Genomic DNA, 27,045 nt, shown 5'->3' with positions numbered 1-27,045 from the left:
ATGAAATTAAATACATTGTTAAGTTCGAATTATTTGTCGATTTAAAGATTAAGTTATCAATAGTTAATATGAAATCGAAATCATTTTTCCAATAATTTAATAATGATTGAATTGGATTCGAGAAAATCGAAGTTTTATCTTTGTAATATAAAATATACGTATTAACAAACTCAGAAAGAAGTTTTATATATTCTTCTAATAACATATTTTGATTTGTCGAATTTTTGGTTTGTTTCTTAATTGTATCAATTAAAATTTCTAAACATTGCATCTTAAATATATCGAAATAATTTTTGTTGTTTAATTTGAACATTTTTATTAACAAATTTATATATTCTATGTTCACATTGTTTAACATATTAATGAAAATTCGACTTGTGAATAGTGTTACTGTAACTCCTATAGATACTTTACTTACCATTAATATTATTCGCTCTAATGGCTCTGGTATATCTTGTACAATACTTTCGATTGCACAACTTAAGATCGGCGATTTCGAAATTGATTTTGCATTAGTTTCATTTAATGTTTTTATTAATGGGAATAATTGCGTTGCAATAAACGAACAATAATGGAATGAGTTTTCATTTGGTAAACGATTTAATGCTGTTATAAATGTCGAAAGTGTTTTATTATCGAAAAATCCTTCGAAATCAAATAACTTTAAGAACTTTAATTCACTTGTTACTGCGGACTTTAAGTCGTTCTTCAATTTAGAAAATTCATTGATATAACTTATGAAAAGATTTTTGTTTTTAATGATTTCTGTTTGGAGTTTACCATAATAAACAACCCAACTTAACACATTAAAATATGTATCACTTGCTAAATGCATTTCAAATGCTTTTTTGTTTATCAAAATCGTTGACGCAGTTTTACATTGAGAAATTAATTTTTGATTTGATTTAATTAATAAATTAAAAAGAACTTTTATTTGCTTTTGTTCTTCTTCTGTTCCTTTCGGTGGTTCTGCTTTAGGTAATACAAAAGGTTTACCATAAGTTTGAACAAACTTTGGATAATTAGGGAATAATGAATAAACAAAATCTTCGAAAGAAGTACGAATAACACTATCATTATTAAATAACCATTTATCAAACCATAAATCAGAAGTTTCGAGTGCGATTTCACAAGAATATTCTGATTTACGTGATTGCAAATTAGTTGTTATCGATTTTATTAATTGAGAACAATTATAACCTTCGGATTTCTCATCAATCATATTTTCGAAGAACCATTTAACTCTTGAAGTACTTAAAGTATCTTTAAATGATAAAACATTTGCAAAATTAGCCGCTAACATTGAAGTTGAATTCTTTTCTTTAGTTTCTAATAAATAATTATAATAATTGTTTGTTAATTCTTGATTATCTTTCATAAAGTATGTCATTAATGAAGCAAAATCAAATGTATGAAATGGTGATATAAACCAATGATTAATAAATTCCGGTTCAAATATTTTCTCTTTATATTTATCACCTTTATTTAACTTATCAATTAAATATAAAATGATCTTAAATAAATGTGATAAATTAATTTTGGTTAATGTAGTATCTAATTTATCTTTAGGTATAACATTTAATAATTCATCTAAAAATGAAAACATCCATTCAAGAATATCATTTCGATCATGATCAACATTTGTTATATAAATATAAATCGGTTTAAATATTTGATCAAATTTCATATAATGTTTTAATATTTCTGTTTTATTATCTAAAATTTTTTCGATAAATTTCTCACTTTTCTTGTTTAGTTTTTTAATCGTTGGAATTAATATTTTTAAGCAATTATTTCGTGCATTTAATTCTTTTTTAATTAATAAATTAATAATTTGTTTATCATGTGATAAAAAGAATTCAGCAAAATCTTCATCTTCTTGGATTTTTTCTTGAATAAATTTATATGAAATATCATTAATAATATAATTATCACTTACAAATAACATAAATATGAAATCAAATAAGAATTGATAAATGTTTTCATCCTTTAAACTCTTAGTAATTTCTTGTATAAATGAAATATAACTTGGATCAAATAAATTACTTAGAATTAATACCTTTTGTTCATCTAAAAATGTCTTTAACATTATCGATGGCATTAATGTAATAGGTTCAATTTCAGTGTTTGGTAATTTTCGATCTTTTTGTTTATAAATTAATAAGTAAGCTGATTGTGAATTTTCTTTTTGTTTTATGACCCAAACTTTTTTGTTTTTATCATATTCACTTGTATTTATAATACCACCAACGGAATCTTTTATAATATTTTTAATGTTTAATTTGGAGACATTAGAATCATTACAACATACCCATTCATTAGTAATTTCATTTTTAACATAACTGAAATAATGTCCTCCATTAGCAGTACCACTATGCATTACGATACCACATAGTTCATATATTAATGGTTTAGTATTATCTGTTAACATTACAGAAATATCAGTTTCAAATGTAAATTCATAATATGAATTAATTTTTTGTCTTTGTAACGTCGCTAAATCAAAATCAAATCGTTTTAATTGGAATATTAAATTCGTTGGTGCTTTTTTAATTGATGAAAAACTATTCACATCTATATAACCTAATTCATCATTAGCTTTATAATCAGAAAATGTGTCTGGAATTAAAACAGTTGAATATGATTCTTCCAAATTTTTCTTTCCTTTAATTTCTAATGGAAATGTTGAAAATAATTCTTCCGAATTAGATTCGAAATCTATACCTATACCACAAACTTTATGTAATATAATACCTTTAACAGATTCTGTTACAGGTTTCGATTCTAAACTTTCATCAATTTTATCTAAAAGCATTTGAATAAACTCAACTGCATCTTGTTGTTCATGTGGATTTATAGGTTTACCATCCCAACTATTCATATTAGTAACAAATGGTGATGCATCAATAGCAGTAACAGGTGAATATATTAATTTAGCAAATAATAATTGTAATTGTGTTAACCAATTATGTTTAATATCGATATCATCAGAAGGTTTATAAGATAAAATCGAATTTCGTATATTTTCAATTCGAAATATTTGTTGTAATGATGAGTTTAAATAACATGTAAATCCCATATTTTGTATACCTTTTGTTTGTTTAAGAGATGTAAATGTTGAAGAATAATGAGGCTTCATATTAAAATCAGCAATGTTTTGTAATTCATTTAATATTTTTATTAATTTATTTATTAGTTTCGGCTTCTTATTTAATAATTCTTTTAATAAAATATAAACTGTTTTCGGTGGTGAAACAAATCGATTAACATTAAATGCAATATGTTCTATAACAAATAATGTATGTTGTTTAATATTAGGAATTGGTTCTTGAATCCTTTGTAATAATAATATTAATACATCAATAATACCTGTTAAAAATGATAAATCAACTAAATCGCCACATAATTCATTAACAGAACTTTGTAATTCTTTATAATCTTCATCATCTTCACAACTTAATTTAGACTTTTCAGTATAAATTATAAAGTTATCCTTTAAAAAGTTCATTAATAAATTATATAATTCTAATGGTTTATCATAATTTTTAGAGATCGAAATTAAAATTTTGAAATATTCAAAACAATTTCCTTTTGTTGCCTTTTTAATATTATTAATTATAATATTTTCGATCTGTTTAGGTTCAATTATATATAAAATCTTTGAAATTCCAATTCGTGCTGATAATATATCACTAAATAATAACTTCTCGAAGAATTCTTGGAATAAGTCTTGTGATAAAATTGCGTTTTGATCCATTTTAGTTATATCAAGTATTAATGTCAATAAACTTGTTAAAGTATTAATTTGATTATTTGATTTTTGACTAATAATTTCGATAATATGTTTCATTATTGCTTCAATTAATTTATTAATATCAATACTTTCATAAGTTGAATTTTTATTTTCTTGTGAAGATTTCGTTATAATAATTGTCAAAATTGAAAATATTAAATTATAATAATTTTTATGATAAAACATATCATAATTAATGTTTTCGATTATTAATAATAATTGTTTATATCCATTATTTTTACAAAATGTGTTTAAAAACGAACTAGTTTTAGCTGATATTAATTTAGCTAAATAATTTAATCGATACATTAATAAATAAGGTTTTTCTAATGTTAATAAAGTTTCCCAATCTGAATCATTATTAAGTTTTTCATTTTCAGCAGTTTCCAAATAATTTAATAAATTTAATGCATATTCAGGTAAATAAGTTTTATCAGGTCCAACATCAATCATTTTAAATAATTTAGAATATGCTTTTGAGTTCTTAATGATTTGTGAAGGTAATTCCGACTTAATTATAGTTCGAGGAGGTGAAGCAAACATTTTTACATATACACTAATTGTTTCATCATTAACAAACTTATGTTTATTAGTTAATTTTTGTCCATCAATTAATAAATCTAATTTATTTTCTTCGACATTACATTTCCTTGATACATATGTACGAAATACAGGTACAGTAATATTACTTACAACTTTAATTTTATCATTATAATCACCTTGTAAATTAATATTAATATATAAATTATCGGGTATATATAAGTTACGAGTAATATTATAAGTATTTAAATCTAATGAATCTTCAACTTTAGATATTAAAAGAATTAATAAATTTAATACACCAAATGTTTCTATATTTGGTATACATTTTTCGATAAATTGTTTAATAGATAATGTGTTTTCACAACGTATTAATAAGTCAACAATAAATGATGAAATTTCAGGTAAATTTGTTTTTAACATTAAATTCCAAATAGAATTAAATCCAATTAAATCTAAATTAGGTATTGTTGATTCATTACTAATATTATTAATTTTATAAAATATGTTTGTAATAAATTTAAATAATATCGAGTCAATATTTGGCTTATCAGATAACCATTGAATAATATATTCTAATTCTTCTTTAGGAAATAGTTTTCCTTTTTTAATTCCAATCATTTTATCATAAAACATTGAAATGAGTGTATTACTTATACCAAATAAAGGTTCTATTAAGTTCCGAATTAAAATTAATTCATTCTCATTTAATGGTGGTGTTATAGAATCAGAAACCTTAATTATTAAGTCAAACAATAATTGCATATCTTCTTTTGAAACTTTACAATTCTCTAATAAACTATCAAATTGTTTTCGTGACTTTTCTTCATTAAATGATTTCCATATTTTAGATAATATTAAAATCGAAAACTTCGAATCATTTTCATTTTTGTTTTCGATTAATCCAAAACATTTATCAATTAGTCCAATAATTGATTCTTGTGATTGTTGTGAATATACTATAATAGAAGGAACATATTGTATCTTGTCATTACTTGTTATTGCTGATTCCCATAACTTTAATGAGATTTCTTGCATAGATTCTTTATCACATTTCCCATGGATTCGTTCTAATAACTTTAAAACAGGTAATGGATATGAATTTGTGTTCTTTACAATTCCCCAAAAATCATTGATTTTGTTCTTTGGAATTGTATTAATTAACTTCGGCCATTCATCAAAGAATTTGTTTATTTCTTGTGAATGTTGTGATATCGATAAATTCCAAAACTTCTCTAATACTGTTACATTATATTCCCCTGCATTCCATAATTTACATAACATTTCAACAAAATTATGTACTAAGTCACGATGCATATTATCTAAAATATGTTCAACAACTTTATACTTTTGAATATCAGAAATTAGTTGCGAAGAAAATGTTTTGTTGGAATTAATTCGCACTAAGCCATCATATTCTTTGGATAGAAACTCTGATACAGAAAATCGTAACGCAATTGTATACTCAAATTGATTAACAAGTTTAAGATCACTATGTTTGGCAAATGCTCGAACTAATTTGATAAAATCTCGAAGTTTCTTTTCATCTATGGTTCGTAATTCTGATGGCTCCATTTTGTCAATTTTCGTTTGAACATTTATAAACGCTGAAATCCCTAAATCTGAAAGAATTGAACTTTTAATTTCGCCTTTTGATAAATTAGCAATTTCTAACATCCGTAGAACAAGATCAAAATCAACATTTTCTTCGGTCTTAAGATAGGTGATGAATCCTGGAAATGGATTAAACGTAGTAAAGAAAATAGGTTTGATGTGATATGCTAATTTTTTGAATTTTTCAACTAAATCAGGAATTAAATACTTAACTGATTCGTTCCAAAGTTCTTTCCCATTTTCTTTCTTAAAAAATGTTGTCATAAATTTCGAAAGTGCTTTATCATCATTAGAATTTTTAAGATATACTAATAGAGAATATCTGGGAATTACTTTTACGATTTCTTCTGGTAAGTTTTCTGCTAAATCAAATGCATTTTGGATTAATTCCATTCCTTTTGCATAATCATATTTTAATGTTGCATCCATTGCTGCATCAGAAAGTTCTTGAATTTGTGTTTGAATATCCTTCTCGTTGGTGGTATTTTCTTCGGTGTTTTCCATTTATTAACTCCCAAAAAATCGGAAAACCGTTGAAATCTGGCAAATGAAAAAAGTGCTATCTTCGCTGTTGTATCCAAGAAAAATTCATAAAAAAAATATAACTCTCATAACACTAAAAACCTTAACCAAAAGAAGCTACAGTTGAATAATAGAAAAAATATTAAAAAAAATTTATTTGTGTTATAAAAATACATATGTATAAAAAAATCAATTGGAATCGCTTTCGTCTTCTTCTGCAATTAGCCTTTCGATTTCAGAATCATCAATTGATGATGATGAATCACTTGTATCATCTTCAGCATTTTCTTTCGTCAGCTCGAAGTTAATATTTTCTAATAGCGGTGTAGAAGTTGGAACTTGAAAGACGCTACCATGATCCATATTGGATGGGATTTTTTCTTCTCCAATATCGAAGTTTGTTGTGTTGGTTGAGCAACAATTGCCCATTTGGCGATTCTATACTTTACATACCTTGGTTTGAGTTGTTTATTATTTACACTTTTATTCAAAGAATTAACCGCTTGTGAAAATTATCTGACATAGTCAATTCCAGCTATAAAATCTTCAAACATAAAAGTACATATCATTGTGTTTAATCAAAGTTTGGCACTGCAAAAGGAGCATCATTTTGCACAAATGTTGGTTGAGCAAATTCTTCCTCTATAACGTCAACAGATGCATCATCAAACTGAGGAACACCTTCTTCCTCAGGAACTTTGTAAGTTTCTTCTGGTTCAACTGGTTTTGGAGGCTCTTTACCTTCAACAATGTAATCAATGTTTTCCCTGGATTGATTACATAGGCTTAAAACAGATTCTAAATCACTTGAAGCACCACCAAGAGAGGACCTAAGTACTTTTGCAAGGTATGTGTAAGCGTGTGAAAGTCTTCTGACTTTGAATTTATTATATCGAACTTTAACATTGATAAATTCTTCCATCTTTGCTTGGACATCTTGAAGAGCTTCACGCTTTTGTTGAATTGCTTTTTCGAGTTCAGCTTGTAATTTGATCTTCTTTGGTGATCCTTTTTGTTCATCAAGTTCGAGATCTAATCTGGCTTTTTCTATCTTTGCTCTGCATTCTTTTAAGTGGCGCTTACAAGCAGAAGTTTCTTGTGATAAACGGTAAACAACTTCGAATCTTGCAGAAACATCATTAAAATCTTCTGCAAACCTTTCGTACGCATTAATAAGAGCTTCTTCATTGTCAAGCGAGCTGGTGAGCTTGCTAGAAATTTCGGTCATTATCTGATTGAATTCAGGCGCTTCTTGTTCAACAATTTTTGTTAAATGTTCAACAAAATTTCTTTTGCTTTCTATTTCCTGGCGATAGAATTTCACTTGAGTATGTGCATTTTCAACAATTCCTGTTAAGTCTGCGAGAAGTCCTTTCTTGGATGCCATGAAAAGTGTCTGAAAAAATTGAATACATTTGAACAGCATTTTTCTGTTATAATCGTGAAAACAACATTTAATTGCAATTAAGCAAGCTTCAAATCAATCAATCAATGCACAACCAAGCTCAAACAATATTGTCTATGAATTCCATAAATTTATATAAAAATAATTCTTAATTTATAAATATCTTTATACTACTCATCAATTGTTTATGTGGACTCACAAATAAATCAAAGGAGCATAATTGAAATAACCAAAAGAATTTTGCAAATAATGAGACAAAATTTCAAATTAGAGATCCATCGAACCCCAATTGTCGTTTTGGTGACCGTTTATTTTTACCACGATGTTCTATATAAAAACAATTTTTTCTCAAAAACTATCAGAATAAATCATTATTTATTCATATAACATGGATTATCTAGCATTTGTTTGATAAAATTATAAAATTATAAAAAAAAAATTTGAAGAATTTTAAATTGTATTTCTTAAAAAAAATGAAAAATAACTCCAAACTTTTTAATAATTTCCAAATTTCAATTATTAAACAGTTTTTACCTTTATATGTAGAGAAAGAAAATATTGTCATGACTTTGTATTATTCTTTATTTAAAAAAATTAATAAAATTTCAATTTTCTCAAAATGGATAATAATCTATATTTTTTATATTTCTTATGACGACTTTCATTTAACATATTTGTAATTTGTGTTATTTAATCTCATAATATGAGATATTAAATTTTTATTTTTTACGGTTAGCGTCGGAACTGCTCTCTCTATAATTTGTATAATTTCCAAATATCAAGTGTATCATTTTTTAATGATTTTTCATTATTTGCATAGTTTTAAGCATTAATTCTTCTTGTCTTGGTTTTAAGCTAAAATCGTCCAGGTGGGCATCATTTGCATTAAGTGAATAATTCTCTTTAATGCTATTAATTTTTTTTTTATTTTTATAAAACTTTTTTATAACAAAAAAAAGCATATTTCAAACTTTGATTTTATATATATATAAATTATTATGAACTTACTTTAACATTGTGCCAATGTTTTGGAATTTTTATTGTTATTATTTCTTTTCAAAAAAGAACTGCTGAATATATATGATGAAGATCGATTTGCAGAAGATTTTAAAGAAGAAAAATTTTTCAATCAAATTTAGAAGTTAGTAAAAATAATATATTTTAAAACCTAAAATGTTATATCTTTTTGTATAAAAATATATGAATATGCTAATATATAATCATTGTGAAAAGCTTTCTACCAATTATAATTTTAATAATTTAAACCATAAATAAAAATTTATATATGTAAAATCAAAACTTTATTTGCGTGAATAACTGAAAATCTATTAAATATAAAATTGCATATCTTTGATGAAATATAAAATTGATATGAATGTTGAATACAAATTGATTCTTACACATAATATGAACAAGAATTTAAAAGCATGAACAGACACACAAAGAAAATAAAATCTTAATAGAAGCATAAAAAAATTGATGAATTTTGTTATATTTTCATTTTGTCATTACAATACTTTAAATTATGTGAAATATTCAATTTTTTTTCTCTATTTATGTTTTTCCTCAATCCAAAAAATAATAGAAATCAATTTTATTTGATTTTACTTCATAGCTTATATGTCTTTTAAGCATTTAATTTTTCTGTTAATTAATTTGACAATTTCTTCATGACCATTATCAGTTGCATACATAAGTGCTGTTTTAAATATTTTAAATAATTTCCAAATATTATTTTGAAATTTTAAATTATTAAAATAAATGTTAAATAAAATAAATAAACATCTTTAGCATTAATGTCAATTCCTTCTTGTTCAAGAAGTAATATCACCATTCTTGTTTTACCACCTAGTGAAGCCAAAATAAGTGGTGTTTCATAAAATTTAAATAATTTCCAAGTATTATCTAAAAATTTCAAAATATTAAAATAAATTTCAAAGAAAACAAATAAAGGTTCTTAGCATTAATATCAATTTCTTTACATCCAAGAAGTAATTTAACAATTTCTGCGTCATCACCATCACATAAAGATGCCCATATAAGTGCAGAGTAAAATAACACAAAAAAATACCAATTATTATTTTGAAACATAACATTTATAAAATTAACTATAAATAATAAATATAAATATCTTGAGCATTAATATCAATTCCTTTACGTCCAAGAAGTAATTTAAGTATTTCAATACAATATTTTTTAACTGCTAATATTAATGCTGTATTAAATAATATAAATAATTGCCAAATAATGTAATTAAATTTCAAATTATTAAAATAAATATTAAATAAAATAAATGAATATCTTTAACATTGATATCAATATCTTTTTGTCTAAGAATTAAATTAACTAATTCTATGTCATCTTTTTCAGTTGCTAACATAAGAACTGTTTTAAATATTTTAAATAATTTCCAAATTTTACTAAAAAATATCGAAACAATGGGAAAAATATCAATAAAACATAAAAAATATTTTTAGCATTAATATCAATACCATCATGTCTTATAAGATATTTAATAAGTTCAATGTTTGTTGATGAAAATATTAAAGCATTTTTTGGTATTTGATTTGATCCTTCTAAGAAGAATTTTGTAAGAAATATATTATTAGTTTTTATAGATTCATTAATGATATCATCATTGATTTTCAATCCTTCTTTTTGTAAGAATGAAAAAATTTCATAATTATGATAACTAACACATTTAGTTCCTATTTCTTCTAATTCAACATTTTCTAATTTATTTTCATAAAGATAATGAAAGACATTATTTTTATGGAATTTAATTGCTGTTTCATATGCATTTTGAAATGATGAATGATTCTGTTCACATAAATGAATAATTTCTTCATTTCCACCTGCGACTGCATATTTTCCTGTGTTTTTTAATTTTGCACCATTCATAAGTAAAAATTTAAAACATTTAATTGATCCAAAAAATGCTGCATAATCAATTAATGTAACATTTTCTTGGTTAATAATATCAAATCTTTCATAAATCGATTGTTCAATTTTCTGATTAAAATCAAAGTTTTCTTGTGATGATATTTCTTGAAGTTTTTCTATTTCATCATTTCGAATCATTTTTGCAATTTCATTTGGATTAACACCTTCAGCAATTAATTTTTTGTGAAGTTCCCAATCATTCTTTGATAGTTCATCAATGTTTAGAATCATTTGATACATAGCTGGGGAACGAAAATGACGAAGAACTCTTACTCTTCTCATGTAATGAATAAAATATCCATTATATTCTCTGCCAATAATTTTCGGATCAGCAATTTTATGTCTAAACAAATACTCAAGAAGATAATATGATACTTGTGTGTGCTCTTTAAGAAGAAGATTTAAAAATTCATCGACAATTTTTGATTTGATTTTTGTTTTCTCTTCAAACTCTTGAATTTCTTTCATAAAATTGATATAGATATCAAAATCATCCATTTTTATTGAAAATATTATGTATATAATATGACACACAAGTCTATTAAAACAGAGTGGATAATTTATATCCAATTTTCGTATAATTGATTTTACTGATTGATTAAAATTTTCTTTGTTTAAATCAAAAATTATTTGTTTAATTGATATGGCCTTTTCCCACCAATTGTTAGTTTTTTGAGTATTACCTCCGTTTGTTTCCATGAAAGCAATCAAAGAAATGAAAGAAAAAAGACAACAAAAAACCGTTTTTGCAAATATTTCTGACAAATTAATAATTGGCACCAACCACATATACACATCTTTTTGTAACATGTTTCAAGGGAAAAATTCATTTAAAGTTTGAAACAGGAATTGATACTTAAATTTCGAAAATCAAATTCAATTTTTTTTTTGTTTGGTTCCCTTCTAAAGACTCCAAACATTACCACAGTGCGCTCTAATGAACTTTCCAAACGCAAAAACACAAGAATTAGTTAACTGCTCATCCATTTACTCATCGAGCATTTCATTTTCCTTCAAGTACTCATAGATCTGGAGAAGCCTTGTGTACTTTTGGATTCTCTCTCCACGTGCCAATGATCCAGTCTTTATATATTGTGCACCAATAGCTACTGCCAAATCTGAGATGAGTGAATTGCAAGTTTCGCCAGATCTATGCGACACCATAACCTTTTGTCCCTCATCCAACACCATTCTCGCGGCTCTCATAGCCTCAGTGATAGTACCGATTTGGTTAACCTTAAGTAACAATGCGTTACACCACTTCTCCTTAAGACCTCTTTGGATAGTCTTTGGATTTGTTGTGTATAAATCGTCGCCGACAAGTTGGCATTTTTCACCGATTTCTTTGTTCATCTTAATCCATGTCTTATAGTCCTTCTCGTGTAAGCCATCCTCAATGGAGATGATTGATGGGTGTCGTTCTAACATATCTTTCCAGTATTGTATCATTTCGTCACCGGTCTTCTTAACGCCAACTTCGACTTCATATAACTTCGTCTCTTCGTCATAAAACTCAGATGCCGCGGCGTCTAAGCCCAAAAAGACATCTTCGCCAGGCTTGTAACCAGATTCAGTAATTGCACGTTCGATATATGACAATGCTTCTTCTGGTGTGTCTAATGGTGGGGCATAACCTCCTTCATCGCCTAAGTTCTTGGCAGAAACACCTTTTTCGCTGGAAAGTATGACACCTAATTTTTGATATATTTCTGTGACAATACGTAATTGTTCTGGGAATGGTAAATCTTCGCGTGGTGAGATCATGAATTCTTGGATCTTGAGTTTGCCACCTGCATGCTTTCCACCGTTAAGGATATTGCAAAATGGTGTTGGTAAACGATACTTTTCAGGAAGCTCACGATGGTATTGACGTGCAAGATAGAGGAAAAGTTGTTCATCATTAAGGTTAGCAGCTGCTGTAGCAAGTGCAAATGAAGATGCAGTTGTAGCATTTCCACCAACCTTTTCCTTTAATTCGGAACCTGCAAGACGACAAATAGCTCGATCAAGGTCACCAAGTGATGAAAGGCTAAGTGATTTAAGAGCAGGTGAAATGATATTTGTTACATTTGATGCAGCTGTAACAGTACCTTTTCCAAAGTAAAGCTTGGAATCTTTGTCACGGAGTTCACGTGCTTCATTAGAGCCAGTAGAAGCACCACTTGGAGCAGAAGAACGACCAGCGAATACAACTTCACCAAGATAATTAGCATAAACATCGACTTCAACAGTTGGGTTACCACGAGAATCGAGTACTTGACGACCAACAAGGTGATCAACAACTGGCGGTAAAGCACGACGTTTCATGAGAGAAGCGAGAACTCCTGGAACGTCTTCGGGCTTAGTTTCTATAAGTTCATTAACAGCCTCTTGTATTACTTCACGTACTCTATACTTATCGAGGTATTCTTGGGTCTTTTGAGCAGGAGTTTTTTCCTGTGACATAAAATGGCCAAATAGAACGGTTATGACAGTCAAAAACGACAAATGCAAACCGCCGGGGCACTTTTTCATTAACCATTAAATTATTTTTTTCTTTTTATTAAGATAATTATAATAACAAAAATCACTATTACGCAAAAAATAGTTTTTCCAGGTTGTTTTGATACTGACAACAAATCATCGGAATTCGAAATCCAATTAATATCGGGGACATTATCCAAGTTATCTTTTGGATTTATTTCATAATTTGGGATTTCTAATTCCTTAACGATTTTCAAGTTTCGATACATTTGATCATTTACATTATATGGCGCGTTAACTTCATCTTTCGGAGGGCAAATTAGCAAAGAAATTCCAGGCTCAACTTGTACTGTTTTCTTAGTACTTTTCTCGTTTAGATTTATTATGTTAAATAAATCAGTTTGCTCCGAATCAGAAATAAGTTCATCAGTTTCTTCGTCTTCTTCGCCGTATATATTTATATCAGTTTTATTACTTTCATTATCTTGTGACTGCGAATAGTTATCAAGATTCGGTAACATCGAAATTCGTTCTTCTAAAATGGACTTTAAGACAATTGGTATTTCGGACTTTAGTCGCCATTTTTCATCGTTGTTAAATGTTATCATTAAATTATCGCCATCCAAATTAATTTCTTTGATTTGCGATAGTTGCTTTCGTCGTGATATCATTGTGCCGTATTGTTTAGTGATGTAAATACTATTAAATGAGACATAGATAAAACGATGTGAAGGAATTTTGAACTTTCGCTTCATCGAAAGAAAGTGTATTTTCTCAAAATAACAATAAATGGCGCCTTTGTAAACAGCTGTTTCAACAAATTTGCGCTTGGCTTGGGAAGATGTGAATGAACTATTTCGTTCTAAACATTGGTTATATGCTTTGGTAACATTGGCATCAGTTCGAATGGACTCAGGAACAAAGTGCGTGATGGCTGGTTTGTTGTTAGATTGGAGATTTCCGCCATCTGCAATAAATTGTAAAAATGATAGTGTGCCCCAATGGCTCATGGAATATAAAGAAATCCCTCTGGAGGCTGCAAGCTTGGCACTGATGTAATAATCTTGAAGAAGAGTTTGATCATCATTTGACAATTGATTAAGATCAATGATTTTGAAAAGTAAAAGGGGCTCACTAGACCAGCCTTGAAGAATAAGTGGAAGAGTACGAGCTAGGATTTTACAAAGAGTCGGATCGCTCTTGGGTTGATATGCAAAAATAAGATTTTGATGGTTTTTTGGAAATGTTTTTTCAATAGCTTTTTGTATTGGATCAGCAAGATCAATTTGAATGTGTTTAGAAGTTCCATCTGGGAATATGACTTTGCCTGTATATTGACGTAAAATTAAATGAAGTCGAATACTTTTAGGTTGACTAACCTCACTTAATGGCTTAGATTCATCAAGAAACGAAAGTTGCCCATTGGGATCTTGATAAAGAAGTAAATAAGATTCTTCCCTAAATTGAGAAATTTGATGCCCAATATATGTCCTCAAAACAGCTCCATTTGTTGTTGAAGCAACTTTGAACTTAAGTTCTTTTGTTGATTTCCCTGAAGGATATCGAATTTTAACATTTTTTTTGCTGCTTACAATCATCAAAAACTATTTGTAAAGTATTCAAAAATAACCATATTTGTGAAGTTAAACTATTCATCCTTTCCAGGAAACATTCAACTGCAAGTTGAAAAGTTTCATCCAAATTATATCTAATTTTCGAAGAACATTCAATATAAGAAAAAGCACCAATTTCTTTTGCCATAACTATGCCTTTGTCCGAAGAAATAGGTTTATGGAAAAAAATGTCTTTAGGATTTGGGTTCTCTCTAAGATCTGATTTCGTTCCTACCAAAATAATAGGCACATCAGGACAAAATTTCCTTACCTCTGGAGCCCATACATTTGCTACATTTTTTAATGACATTGGATATACAAGCGAAAAGCAAATAAGAAAAACACTAGTATTTGGATAACTCAGTGTTCTCAAATGTGAAACATCTTCGCCTCCAGCACACACGTCCCAAATGTTCAGTTTAATTGGTTTTCCATTGGAATTAACATCTTTTTGAAAGTTTCCTGAACAACATCGAATTTTATTGGAATTTGGGAATACGCCATTATTATGCGTCATCACTAAAGAAGTTTTACCCACGCCATTATCTCCAACAATGTTTATTTTGATTCCTTCATACAAGATTTTGTATAAACCGTTTAGGCTTGAATAAAAAGTGACGATGCTTTTTAACGGCCGCTTTCGATTTGTTGGACGTTTGTCAAACCAAGTTTCAAAACATCGAAGCTGAAAAAAATTATAACATAATTAACATGATATTTATATAAACACATATTTTGTATCTTCTATTAATTGATCATTAAGTGTTCATTGATTTTCTTTGAATAAATTTTTTATTTCTTGTAACTTTGATTGTGATTTCGATAACTGTTCATTCAATTGTTGAATTTTTTGTTCTTTTGCCTCGATTAATGTTTTTACTTTTCTAGAAATAGCATTAATTTCAGCCGTATTCTTTTCTTCAATCATTTTTCTTTCTTTTAACCATTTTTGCTTTTGCTTTTCGTATTCATTTTTTGCTTCTTCATATTGTTTAATAAGATCATTTTTAATTTTTTCAAAAGTTTCATTATTTTCTAATTCCTTTTGTTTTCTTTGTTCTTTAGCTTTCATTAATTCTTTTTCTTTTTCACTAAGTAAAGATTGAAGTTCATTTTTATGTTCTCTTTGTTTATTAATTTCATTTAACAAATTTTCATTTTCTAATTCAAGTTTTTCACAAAGTTTCTTTTCATTATCATATGATTGTTTTATATTTTCAAGTTCTTTTTGATTCTGTTTTAATTCTTCTTTAAGTGATTTTAATTCTAAAAGTTTATCAGCTTGTGATTCTTCAATTCTTTTTTCTGCTTCTTTCATCAATTGTTTCTTTTTTTGTTCCATATCTTCTTCAAGCTTTTTCATTACTATTTTTAATTTTTCTTCGTTTTTCTTTTTGATTTCAATTTCAGTTTTTTTACGTATTTCATCTTTAATTACATTCATTTCAATTAATGCGTCTTTTTTTATTTTATCATTTGCCTCTTTTGTGATATTATCTATTTTCTCGATTTCTTGTGCAATCCTAAGACTTTCCTTAGAAAGCTCTAATTTTAATCGATCACGTGTTTCAGCTAAAAGTTTTTCTCCTTCTTCTTTTGCATGTTGGATCGAATTATTCTTTTCATTTTTAACACTAAGTAATTTTAAAGAAAGTGTTTCAAGTTCAGCTTTATGAAGTTCTTTCTCACGTTCGAGTTGTTTTTGAAAACGTTCTTCTAATGATTCGATTTCTTCTTTTCTTTCTTTTTCAAGTTGATTAATAATTCGTTGTTTTTCTGTGTTGAAGCGAATTTCAGATGCTTCTTTAGCGGCTTGTAGTTCTTTCTCATGTGACTCTTTGATTGCTTTAATTTCTTGCTTGTGTTGTGATATTATTTGTTGGAGTTCGGGCTCAAAACTTTGGATGGCGGCTTTTTTAAGTTCAGCAGTTTTCTTCTTGATGATTTTTTCTTGTCGAATCCTTTCCTCGGTAATGGCAAGCTCCTTTTGTTGTGCAGCTTTTAGAGCAATTTGTTCTTTGATCATTTTGTCTCTTTTCTCAGATTCTTTTCTTGCAACAGTTAATTTGGATTCAAGACTTTCACATTGTGATTTGAGATTATCTCTTTCTTGAATTAAATTATTTAATGTTGTTTGATGGCGTGATATTGCTGCTTCAAATTTGGATTTTTGACTTTTCAATTTTTGATCTATCTGGTCTTTGATTGATACCTTTTCTTGATTAGAAAGTGTAATAACCTTGCTTAGTTCTTCTATTACTTTTTCTTCTTTCTTTTTGGCTTCTTTAAGTTTTTCCTCTAAAGCCAACATTTTTGAATTAACTTGTGCTTGTTCTTCATTTGTAGTGTTTAATTGTAGAGTTTCTTGTACTTCATTTGTTTCAGCAGCATCTAAATAATTTAGAAGATTTTTTAAAGGATCTTCTTCTTCCATGACATAAAAAGAGTACGTTAACAAAAGAAGAAAACTAAAACAAAATGTAAAGAAAAAAAAATATTTTTTTTTTTAAATAAAAGAACATGAAAATCAAATTTTAAATTCAAAAGAAATTGATTTTTTTCAAAAAAAAATTTATTATAATTATTCTATTTAATCCATGAAGCATAAAACGTAAATTTTTATCTGTTAGTATTTTTTGTTTGTTCTTGCGTACTTTGTTGTTGTTGAGGATTTGTATTAACATTCATTTGCTGTTGATTTTGCACCTGCCGCTTGTTATTTTCCATTATAAAATCTTTAAAATTGAGAATTTTGTTTTGAGGGTTCTGTGATTTGGCGCTTTGCGCTGTTGAACTTGGATACGTCAATGCAACAGATACATTATTTGAAGGCTTCTGTGACTGTGGCTGTGATTGTGGTTGCGACAGCGGCTGTGACTGTGGTTGCGATTGCGGTTGTGGTGGCTCTTGTTTGATTTGGCTCATCATATTGTAATTTACATTGGAATCAAGTTGGAAAAAAAAGTCATTTTTGCTTTTCGATTTGAAGGATTCAAGCTGCTTTTCGCGTGATCGAATAAAGCTAGAAGGCGCAATATCAGGAATGTATGAAAATGACTTTTTATCCAAATTATTGATATCTGGAATTATTTCATCATTTCTTTTTATAACTGTTATAGTGTTTTCTTTATGAGCGCTTATATTCTTCTTGATGTCTTCAACAATTTCATAAAGATCTAAATTGGAATCAATATTTCCCACTGTTTTTGGAATTGAATTTGTTGGTTTATTTTCCTCATTTGACTTGGTGGTCTTAGATCTTGATCTTGTCTGAATTGGAGCTGTTGACTCGACATCTCTTTTTCTCTTTTTTGGAGTTGGTTTTTCTGGGCGAGTTCTTGGTCTACCTGGGCGCTTTTTAGGCTTTTCATTATCTGCATTTTTTGGCGTTTCGAATAATGTATTTTTTATTTCTGGTTTTTGTAAATTAATATTTGGAGTAATAAATAAATTACTTTCTCTATTATTTAACATAAAAAATTGCCTAGCACTTTCATTTACTTTGTTTATAGTTTGATGAATTTGTTTTAAATCTATTGTTGGAATGTTTGAGTTTTGGGGTGTTTGCATTTTTCTTTGCTTTTTTCAGCTCTATCGTTAGATCATTGAAAAGAAAAACGTTTTTAACTATTCAAATCGTTTTTCAGTAACTTTGAAAACATGAAAATGTCCATTATTTAGTCACTCAATAATAAATTCCCAAACGTAGTCTTTTTATTTATTTTTTTAATAATTAGTTCTTTATTTTTTTAGGTTCTCTACAAATATTCCATATAAAAAATTTTTATGAAATTGAATCTTTTAATAAAAATAGAAATATAATTCAATAGATAATCACTTACTCTGTTTTAATACCTTAAATCAACCTCTATGAAACGAAACACATAAAAAATTCTCATTCGAATAAAAATGTGTTATTGAGCATTTTAACAAGGTTTCAACGTAGGAACAAGGGATATAAGTTCCTGCTGAAAGACACATTTTTAGCGCATGCCTTCATGGGGAAATTTGCAAAACACTATCTCACACAATCGAATCAGAACCTGATCGCGACATTGAATCTGAACCAGAACTCACATTATCCAACTGATCGTAGCTACCGTCTGGGGTATCTTTTGATAAATTTGACGAAGATAATGATACAATTATCAACGAATCACCAATTTTACCTGGAGCACGAAGCCTTGTCATATTGGAAAGTTCATACTGCATTTTACTTCTCTGTTTTGGAGCTTCTTCAATTTTCACATCTGAAAGAAGAAAATCGAATCTATTCCTTCTAGGAGTACGTTTTGGAGACAGAGGTTCAGTTCCTATTTTTTCTACTGACACAGAAGGAGAAGGAGGAATGTATTGAACATTCGATGAAGATCCATTCTCCAATCGAGTTAATCCATGAAGATCATCAATCGAGAGCGACGTTGGACAGAAGTTTGCTAAGCGCAAAGTCGCTAGCCAACTGTCAATTGGCATAACCTCAACGGGCTTACTCATTGGTGAATCTAAAATTATGACACTTTTTAAATTCAGTAAGGCAAATTGAATTTCAAAAAACAATTCCAGAATCGTTTTTTCTTGCATTAGGGCATAGTATATAGCATACCCTTTGGCATTATTGTCCAAAATAAACCTTATTTGTGGTATTAACGATGAGGTATCCGGATTATTATTTTTCTCTTTATTTTGATTCTTGCTCACTTTGTGTAAATGATAACAATCACAATTTTGCTTTTGCTAAAACACTGTTGAATGTTAAAGATTAGATATTGTTTATTTATCAAACAAAAATAATTTAAAATCAGCAGCAATTACCAGAATTTTGCTTTTTGCCGCCTGCCATTAGCTGGATTGATGGCGCTGCTGAGTAAGTTTCTACTTTAATTAATTGCTCACTGAGTAACAAAAATGATTCATTAATGTTTGTATCTTCTTTTGCTGAAACAAATTGGTAAAGAGAAAGGTTTGTTTGCCTGCAAAATTCTTCGACTTCCATTTTTAATCTGTCAATATCACTATCATCAATAAGATCTAATTTATTTCCTAAAATCATAACAGGCAGCTTTTCTGGTGACTCGGCTTTAACTTCATCTCTAAATAAGCGAAGCATGTTTTTTAAATATTCATAATTTGGATTCGACAAATCATAAGTTAAAACAAGGGCATTAGATCCACGAACATACGACGTTTGCATTGACCCAAAGCGTTCGTCGCCTGCTGTATCCCATATATACAGGTTAATCAATTCATTATTAACTTCGATTGTTTTTGTGAAAAATTGAGCCCCAATTGTAGAAAGAGTATCAACATTAAATACATTGCTGCAGTACCTCTCAATAATCGAAGTTTTACCAGCGTTTGATGGGCCAAAGAAAACGATCTTGAAATCCATAGGCAATCTGCCTGACGTCAAAACCGTTTAAATTCAATAATGTCAGAAAAAGTTTTCAAATAATTAATCATCGGAGGTTTTAGTAAAGAAACTTGCTTAAATATGTATGAAAGCAAAATATTCTCTTACAAATAAGCTTTTGGTATTCATTTTTTCCTGTGGTGCATATTTTGACCCTATTTTCATTCTCGTCGATTAATTTTTATAATTTTCTGATTACATTAAATTTTATCATACACCTATTTGGCTTCCCTTTTTTATTATTGTTTGTAGATCAGTTTTCCTTTTGATCGTATCCCATCCTTCATCCCACTTCAAATTCTTTTAAAATATTCCATTTTATTTAAATCAAAATTTTATCATCAGGTTCTTCTTTCCTAAATGAAATGTAACATTCAAGCTTGAATGTTTGAAACATTAATGATTCAACACCAAAATAACCATTAATCCAGATTCTATGATACTCAAAATTGTGTCTTTGTTGAAAAAATTGAATTGTTTTAAAGTAGCTTTGTTATCATGAGCACGTTTTAAATTTGTTTACTTTACAACCAATAATCTTTTGAATATTTTACATAACCATTTTCGAATTTTTGTAATCATACAACAAACCTTTTTGAATACGTGTTCTACTTTTTAAATATCATGGAATTGAAGGCAGAATGAAGCCCTCACGCGATTTTAAACGTGCCTCCTCGTTAATTGAATACTCATTCAAAATAGGTAACTCTATAATAAATAGGTCCATACTTTTGGTGGCCGAGAAAGAAGCTTCAATTCAATTATATCTTCAGAAAAGCGTTGTAAAACTTCACTTGATGCCAATAAACCCATCACCTCACTCTTGTTCATGGAATTTAAAAAAGAATATCTTAACTTCCTCAGTAATAAAAAACCATTCGTGAGAAATAGTTTTTCTCCTGAAGAAGATGAACATCTTAAAGAACTTGTTAAACAATATGGGACAAGTCAATGGAATTTAATAGCATCCAAAATGAATGGAAGAGATGTCAGACAATGCAGAGAAAGATATCTTCATTATCTTGATCCTACACTTAATCAAACTCCTTGGACAAAAGAAGAAGATGAACTTTTAACACAAAAAGTCCAAGAATATGGACATAAATGGAAATTATTAGAACAATTCTTCGATAGAAGAACAGACATAAGCATTAAAAATAGATGGAACAAATTGGAAAGAGTACGCAATAGGGTTTTAAAATGGAAAATTAACCAAAAATCAGAAGAACCTCAAGTGGTCGCTAAAATTGTCGAACCAAAAAAAGAGACAGATGAAGACATAAGGGTAAATGCATTTGAAAGGCTTATTGAAGAATCAAAAAATGAGCCGGAATTCTTTCCAATCGATTATTTAAATGACTTTGATTATGGGTGGTTCTAAATCGATACTAGAAAAATCGGTTTTTTACTTAGAAATACATATATTAAAAGCCATGCTTATTTAATTTTATTTTTGAAATCATAATTAAAAACTTTTTTAATCATATTTTCATGTTCTTTGCTTGATAAAGAAATGATTACTTAATAAATGCTGTTTCTCGTTTTCTAAATTTTTACAGTTGCCTCGTTGTTTGGCCAATCGCCCACTCAAATTTCAATCATCATTTGTATCGTTGTAATCTGTAGTCAACGAAATAATTTGTGACTATTGGTTATTTTTTATGTTTTGACATATATAATAAAACCCATTGTTTTAATATAACGAATAACCAAAGCAAATTTAGATATTATTTTGTATTTTTTTTTTGATGATTTCTTTCCTTTGCAAATAAAGATTACTTACGATTGTGATAAATTGTAATTCAGTTATTTATAAAAAAGTGATGAAAAAACACGTATTAATAAACGTATCAATATGGAAAATGATGTTATTTTTCATTCCAGCTGTTTTATCCATAGACCTCCCTGTTCTTTATAGCATTACTCCAAACAAATCATATAATGATTGGGTTTTTAATTCTAATTCATTCGAATGCATACCACCTACATCACTGATAAACCATAAATGTCTTTGTGATCCAAACAAAGGGTATTTCACCAATATTAGTGATCAAAGTTGTGTATCTACATGTACGTTTCATCAATACAATTTATGTATTGATGAAGAATTATTTAATGGTTTCAAACAAGAGTTTCCTCAAACAATCAGTTTAAGGTATAATGACATTATAAATTCTAATAGTGCAAAAACTTCTCAAACAATAACAGTTTCAGATCAATTGTATACACAAATTTTTGAAGCTGCTCTTAAATGCTCATTTAATCAAGCCAATCAAACAGCATGTAATTTTCTTGCTAACTTATGTGTTTTATCCATGTATGACTCACAATCAATTGGATGTTCATATTTAAATCAAATTGTACCACCTAATACAAAAAACCAATATGGCTATTATGACTGGCCTACCACAGCACCATTCCTAGAATACACCGATACTTTCAACCACGTGATAAATGAGGAAAAAGTTGCAACATCATACACAAACGGTCAACTCGTTACCATTCAACTTGCTCGTTTCAGCAAAGAAGGAGTATTTCTAGGTTTTCATGAGCTTCGTTACGATTTCCAGAGGTGTGGGACTACTAATGACAAGAGAGAATTGTGGAGAGAATTTGGAATTAATTATCAAAGTAATTGTGCTTTTGATTTATACGATTCTCTACCAACATTTAGCACTGATTTCTATGACCCCTTTTTCCAAGATGATGTAAATACATCTAATCCATCACTTAGACCAATTCCAGTATTAGTCAAAAATTATCGATCACCAACTAATCAAAAAGAAGTAAATCGAGGAAACAACACAAACGAATACAAATTGTTTCGAAGGTTTTTTATCTATGATAATTATTCTTCATATAATTCGACCGGTTATTATATTCAATATGCAAAAAACATCGAAATTATCTTTAATGTCAATGAAAGATCACTCAATTCATTGCTAACTCCATATTTCATTATTGAATATTCACAAGTTTTATATACAGATGTTCAATCAGAAACAAATTCACATCCCAAGTTCACTTTTAATGTAATGTATACAATACCCACGAACAAATTTAATGATGCGTTACTTTATGTGGGAATTATATTTGCTTTAATTGCATTAATTTTATTTATTGTTCATTTAATTCTTTATGTTCGCCAATATACATATGGAGGAACGAATAATCGAAACACAATACACATCATAAGTTTTCTCTTTGAGACTGTTGGAATATTAATATTTATACTTGTCACTATTTTTTGTTTATATTTTTTATTTTTTTATAAATTTTCCAAAAAAACTTTTACTTTATTATCCAAAGAAGAAGACTATGAAATATTAATAGTTTTATTATATATATCATTTGTTCTTCTGATAATTGGAATAATACTTAAAGTCATATATCAAAGTGGAATAAATTTCTTTTTAATTGATTGGGATAACAATGTTAATGATAAAAACAATTGGAAAAGAATTATAATTTCGAACGAACATAAGAAATTACAAAAAGTTCGAAGTTATAATATAAATTTCACTTTAATTTTTATGGTTTTTTTACTCGAAGGAATTAATTTAAAGTTTTGGTCATCACCAATTCCAACAACTGAACTCATTAACATTGGAATCTCTTATGATATCATCAAGTTTGCTATCGATTCATTTTTTTGGTTGTTATTAATATTAATTCAATACGTATTCATTGAGTTAATATATTTTAACTTTGTTAATAACCCGTTTTTAAGTTTTATCGATTTAATACACCAAATGAATTTTTCGCTTTTCGTTTTACAACTTCCAAACTATGGATATTACATTCATGGAAGAGTTAATAGTGATGACGATGAATATGATGAAACATTAAATGATAACTCTGATCCAAATGACGTCAAAGACGACGTCTCTTACGAGTTATCGATTAATGATTCATATTTCGAAGTGTATTTGTCAACTGATTTTTATTACGTATTACAAAAGAAATTCGAAAATTTGAAAAACAAAAAAAATGAAAATGAAAATGAAAATGAAAATTATAAAAACTTAAATATGTTCCTCCGTAAATTTATAGATAACGAAAATGAAGATAAATATGTGGAAGGGCAATGGAGTTGGGCGCACGTTTGCGACTTCGGACCTGTTGTGCAAGAAGATTCAGTTTTCGTAAAGGCGCCAAATTTGCTGTTCAAACATAACTTTTTGTATGGGATTCAGGGGTTTCTGATGACCGTTTACTTGTGCTTGTTCGCTATCGTCGATATTTTGTCGGATTCTGCTGTGATTGCGGCGTTTGTCATTTTCGTTTTGGATAATATCGTGAAATGGATATTCGAAATTAGAACAAAAATCGGATTAAGAGATAAAGAAATAATAGACGAAAGATTCTTATTTTGTTAGTAAATGTTTTTATTTATATACAAATGAGATCAATGAATTGTCAAAGAAATACGCTGTGATTACTTTATGAGTTGTGAATAACATTAAATATATTGCAAATTTCAATCGAATAAAATATGAATTATTTCGTATCGCTAAGATGACCTATGCCACTGTTCATGTAGGAAATAAGATTATGCTTGTTTTCGAGAAACAGTTTTAATTTGAAAATATAAAATGTCCTTTTGGTGATGGTAATTCTGGTTCTTTCTCCAATTCCATTGGCTGGAAATGTTGTTCTTTTATTTCTTGGAGTTGGTTTTCTTTTTGATCAGGAATAGTGTATTTAGATTCAAATGTAGGAGTTTGATAATCACTTTTAGCATTAAAAACAAAATTACACTCAGAAACATGGTTAAAGTCATTTGTCTGAAGATCAAAATCATTGAGAGCTCTGAAACCATGAGAATGAATAATTGTATTATTTGGAAGTGATATAGTAATTTGCGGATTTTGTATGAAAGCTGGTTTCTTACTTCTTTCTGTTAAGTTTTCTGTTGGCGTTATTTCTGTTTGAATGGAAATATCTTGATAATCATTTCGTTGTAAAGGGTTTTGATAAAGATGAGTTTTTTGGTTTCCATGCGCAAAATTTGCATTGGGTTCTAAGTTGTCTTTATCCCATTGCATTTCAATATCTGCACACCAACCAAAAACACGATCCAAAAAACTCATCTTTGCCAATTCAAACAAACTTATTCAATTGATTAATAAAGTACGTTAATCATCAGAATTAAAAAATGTTCTTTGTAATCTATTTTATTCATTCTTTTCTAATAGAACAAAACAAAGAACAAAATTCCTTAGTAACTGAAGAAATAGGTAAATTAGATTCTATCGAAGGACTACTTAATTTAACTTCGGATTATATTGACTCTCTAATTAAAGAAGAAAACACAGACATGTCAGAAATACTAAAAATGGCTGAAGCAAATTTCCAAAAATTAAACGAGAAAATTGATCAAATAATATCCTCATACCAACTTGATAACAAAAATTTTCTCATTGCAGAACTCCCAATTGCGCTTGAAACTGTTAAACACGAACAAAGCTCAATAATGGGTTTATTGAAATCAGCTTTTATGTCATCAAGTGAAAAATTATTTCCAAATATTCCAATCTATGACGGACTAATTGTTGATGATTTAGACCATGACTTTGTATTTACCCCTATAAATCCAGATGATTGTTCGCCAAACGGTATCCAGTTTAAGCCACTTGTAAATATTCCATGTCAAATCAAGAAAGTCAAAACTAAGTTTTACTTAGAGAATAAATTGGTTTACAAGCAAAAATTTGAGCTTGAAGAAAATGGCCCTCTTAAGTTTGATTTTAACACAGATTTTAGCTTCGACAAGATGATCCTAAAGGCAAAAAAGAATAAAATCGATGGAAAACTTGTTTGTTTACCATCATTCTCTTTATTCACTATCGCAAATACGACCACAATTTAATTAAATATGTTCACATTTGTAAACAAATACATTTATTTTTATCAAATTTTATTTTTTAACTTTTTAAAATGAATATACTCCGCACAATTCAGAAGAACTCGATTCAATGCTATGCTTTATTTTTCATTCATTATATGTATATTTAAATAATATATTAAGTTTTCTGTGTTTTGTGTAAATGATCTTAAAATCTCTGATGATTGTGGTTAAAAGATTTAAGATTATGAACTATTAAAGTTATAACCTTATAAATAAATGAAGAAATGCAAATATAATTCAATATCTTCATACAAAAAATATAATAATAATAATTCTGTTTTGTTTAAAATAAACATAAAAATTAATTACATTTATTAATTATTGCATATGTACTTTGAGTGGATTTGTTGGATAAATTTTCAGTGAAACATTGCTCAGAATATTGCCCATGGAAACGAGAAAATTACAAATATTTTCATATTTTTTGTTTTTCTTCCCTTCTTTTAACATTTTCATTATTTTTTCCCATACGCTTTTGTGTTCATATGAAACAGCATATGCAAACATTTCATTAATGACAACATATGCAATAAGTGTTAGAAAGAATCTGAAAGAAAATGTTATTAAAGTCCATAAAGCGAGTTCTGGTATTACAAGGATTTGGACATATGTTAAAAATTTCGTTAATTTTCTGGAAAGCAAAATCTTTGAAATTTCATTTTTGATTTTTTCATCAGGAACATACATCCCAAAAACACCAATAAACAAGAAAATAGAATCAAAGACATAAAAAAGAGATGTTGTCCTTAGAATGAAAAACAAGTAAAACATTATTGCAAAATGGAGATTTGGATCATAAAGGTGATTTTTTGGTTCTTTCCTTGGGTTCTT

At 28.1% G+C, this 27,045-nt stretch overlaps 6 protein-coding genes across 6 annotated transcripts; all 6 read right to left on the bottom strand.

Moving 5' to 3' along the window:
• Positions 1-7,043: 7,043 nt before the first annotated feature.
• Positions 7,044-7,856, bottom strand: GO595_009054 (uncharacterized protein; the record flags this gene model as incomplete). Its single annotated transcript, XM_067922697.1, has 1 exon — positions 7,044-7,856. The coding sequence occupies one exon, from the start codon at positions 7,854-7,856 to the stop codon at positions 7,044-7,046; it is 813 nt and encodes a 270-aa protein (XP_067770839.1).
• A 3,948-nt stretch (positions 7,857-11,804) lies between these two features.
• On the bottom strand, positions 11,805-14,878 carry GO595_009053 (enolase family protein; the record flags this gene model as incomplete). Its single annotated transcript, XM_067922696.1, has 2 exons — positions 11,805-13,253; positions 13,427-14,878. 2 exons carry the CDS (start codon positions 14,876-14,878, stop codon positions 11,805-11,807), a joined length of 2,901 nt encoding a protein of 966 aa, XP_067770838.1.
• A 781-nt stretch (positions 14,879-15,659) lies between these two features.
• Positions 15,660-17,327, bottom strand: GO595_009052 (centrosomal protein; the record flags this gene model as incomplete). The annotated part of the gene is made up of 1 exon (XM_067922695.1): positions 15,660-17,327. The coding sequence occupies one exon, from the start codon at positions 17,325-17,327 to the stop codon at positions 15,660-15,662; it is 1,668 nt and encodes a 555-aa protein (XP_067770837.1).
• Positions 17,328-17,512: 185 nt separating this feature from the next.
• On the bottom strand, positions 17,513-18,367 carry GO595_009051 (uncharacterized protein; the record flags this gene model as incomplete). Its single annotated transcript, XM_067922694.1, has 1 exon — positions 17,513-18,367. One exon carries the CDS (start codon positions 18,365-18,367, stop codon positions 17,513-17,515), a length of 855 nt encoding a protein of 284 aa, XP_067770836.1.
• A 549-nt stretch (positions 18,368-18,916) lies between these two features.
• On the bottom strand, positions 18,917-19,387 carry GO595_009050 (uncharacterized protein; the record flags this gene model as incomplete). The annotated part of the gene is made up of 1 exon (XM_067922693.1): positions 18,917-19,387. The coding sequence occupies one exon, from the start codon at positions 19,385-19,387 to the stop codon at positions 18,917-18,919; it is 471 nt and encodes a 156-aa protein (XP_067770835.1).
• A 304-nt stretch (positions 19,388-19,691) lies between these two features.
• GO595_009049 (small GTP-binding protein) lies at positions 19,692-20,282 on the bottom strand (the record flags this gene model as incomplete). The annotated part of the gene is made up of 1 exon (XM_067922692.1): positions 19,692-20,282. One exon carries the CDS (start codon positions 20,280-20,282, stop codon positions 19,692-19,694), a length of 591 nt encoding a protein of 196 aa, XP_067770834.1.
• Between the last annotated feature and the right edge of the window lie 6,763 nt (positions 20,283-27,045).

The sequence above is a fragment of the Histomonas meleagridis genome (genome assembly GCF_020186115.1).
Source record: "Histomonas meleagridis strain 2922-C6/04-10x chromosome Unknown contig_82, whole genome shotgun sequence".
Lineage (NCBI taxonomy): Eukaryota > Parabasalia > Tritrichomonadida > Dientamoebidae > Histomonas > Histomonas meleagridis.
This window is presented reverse-complemented; position numbering and strand designations above follow the sequence as displayed.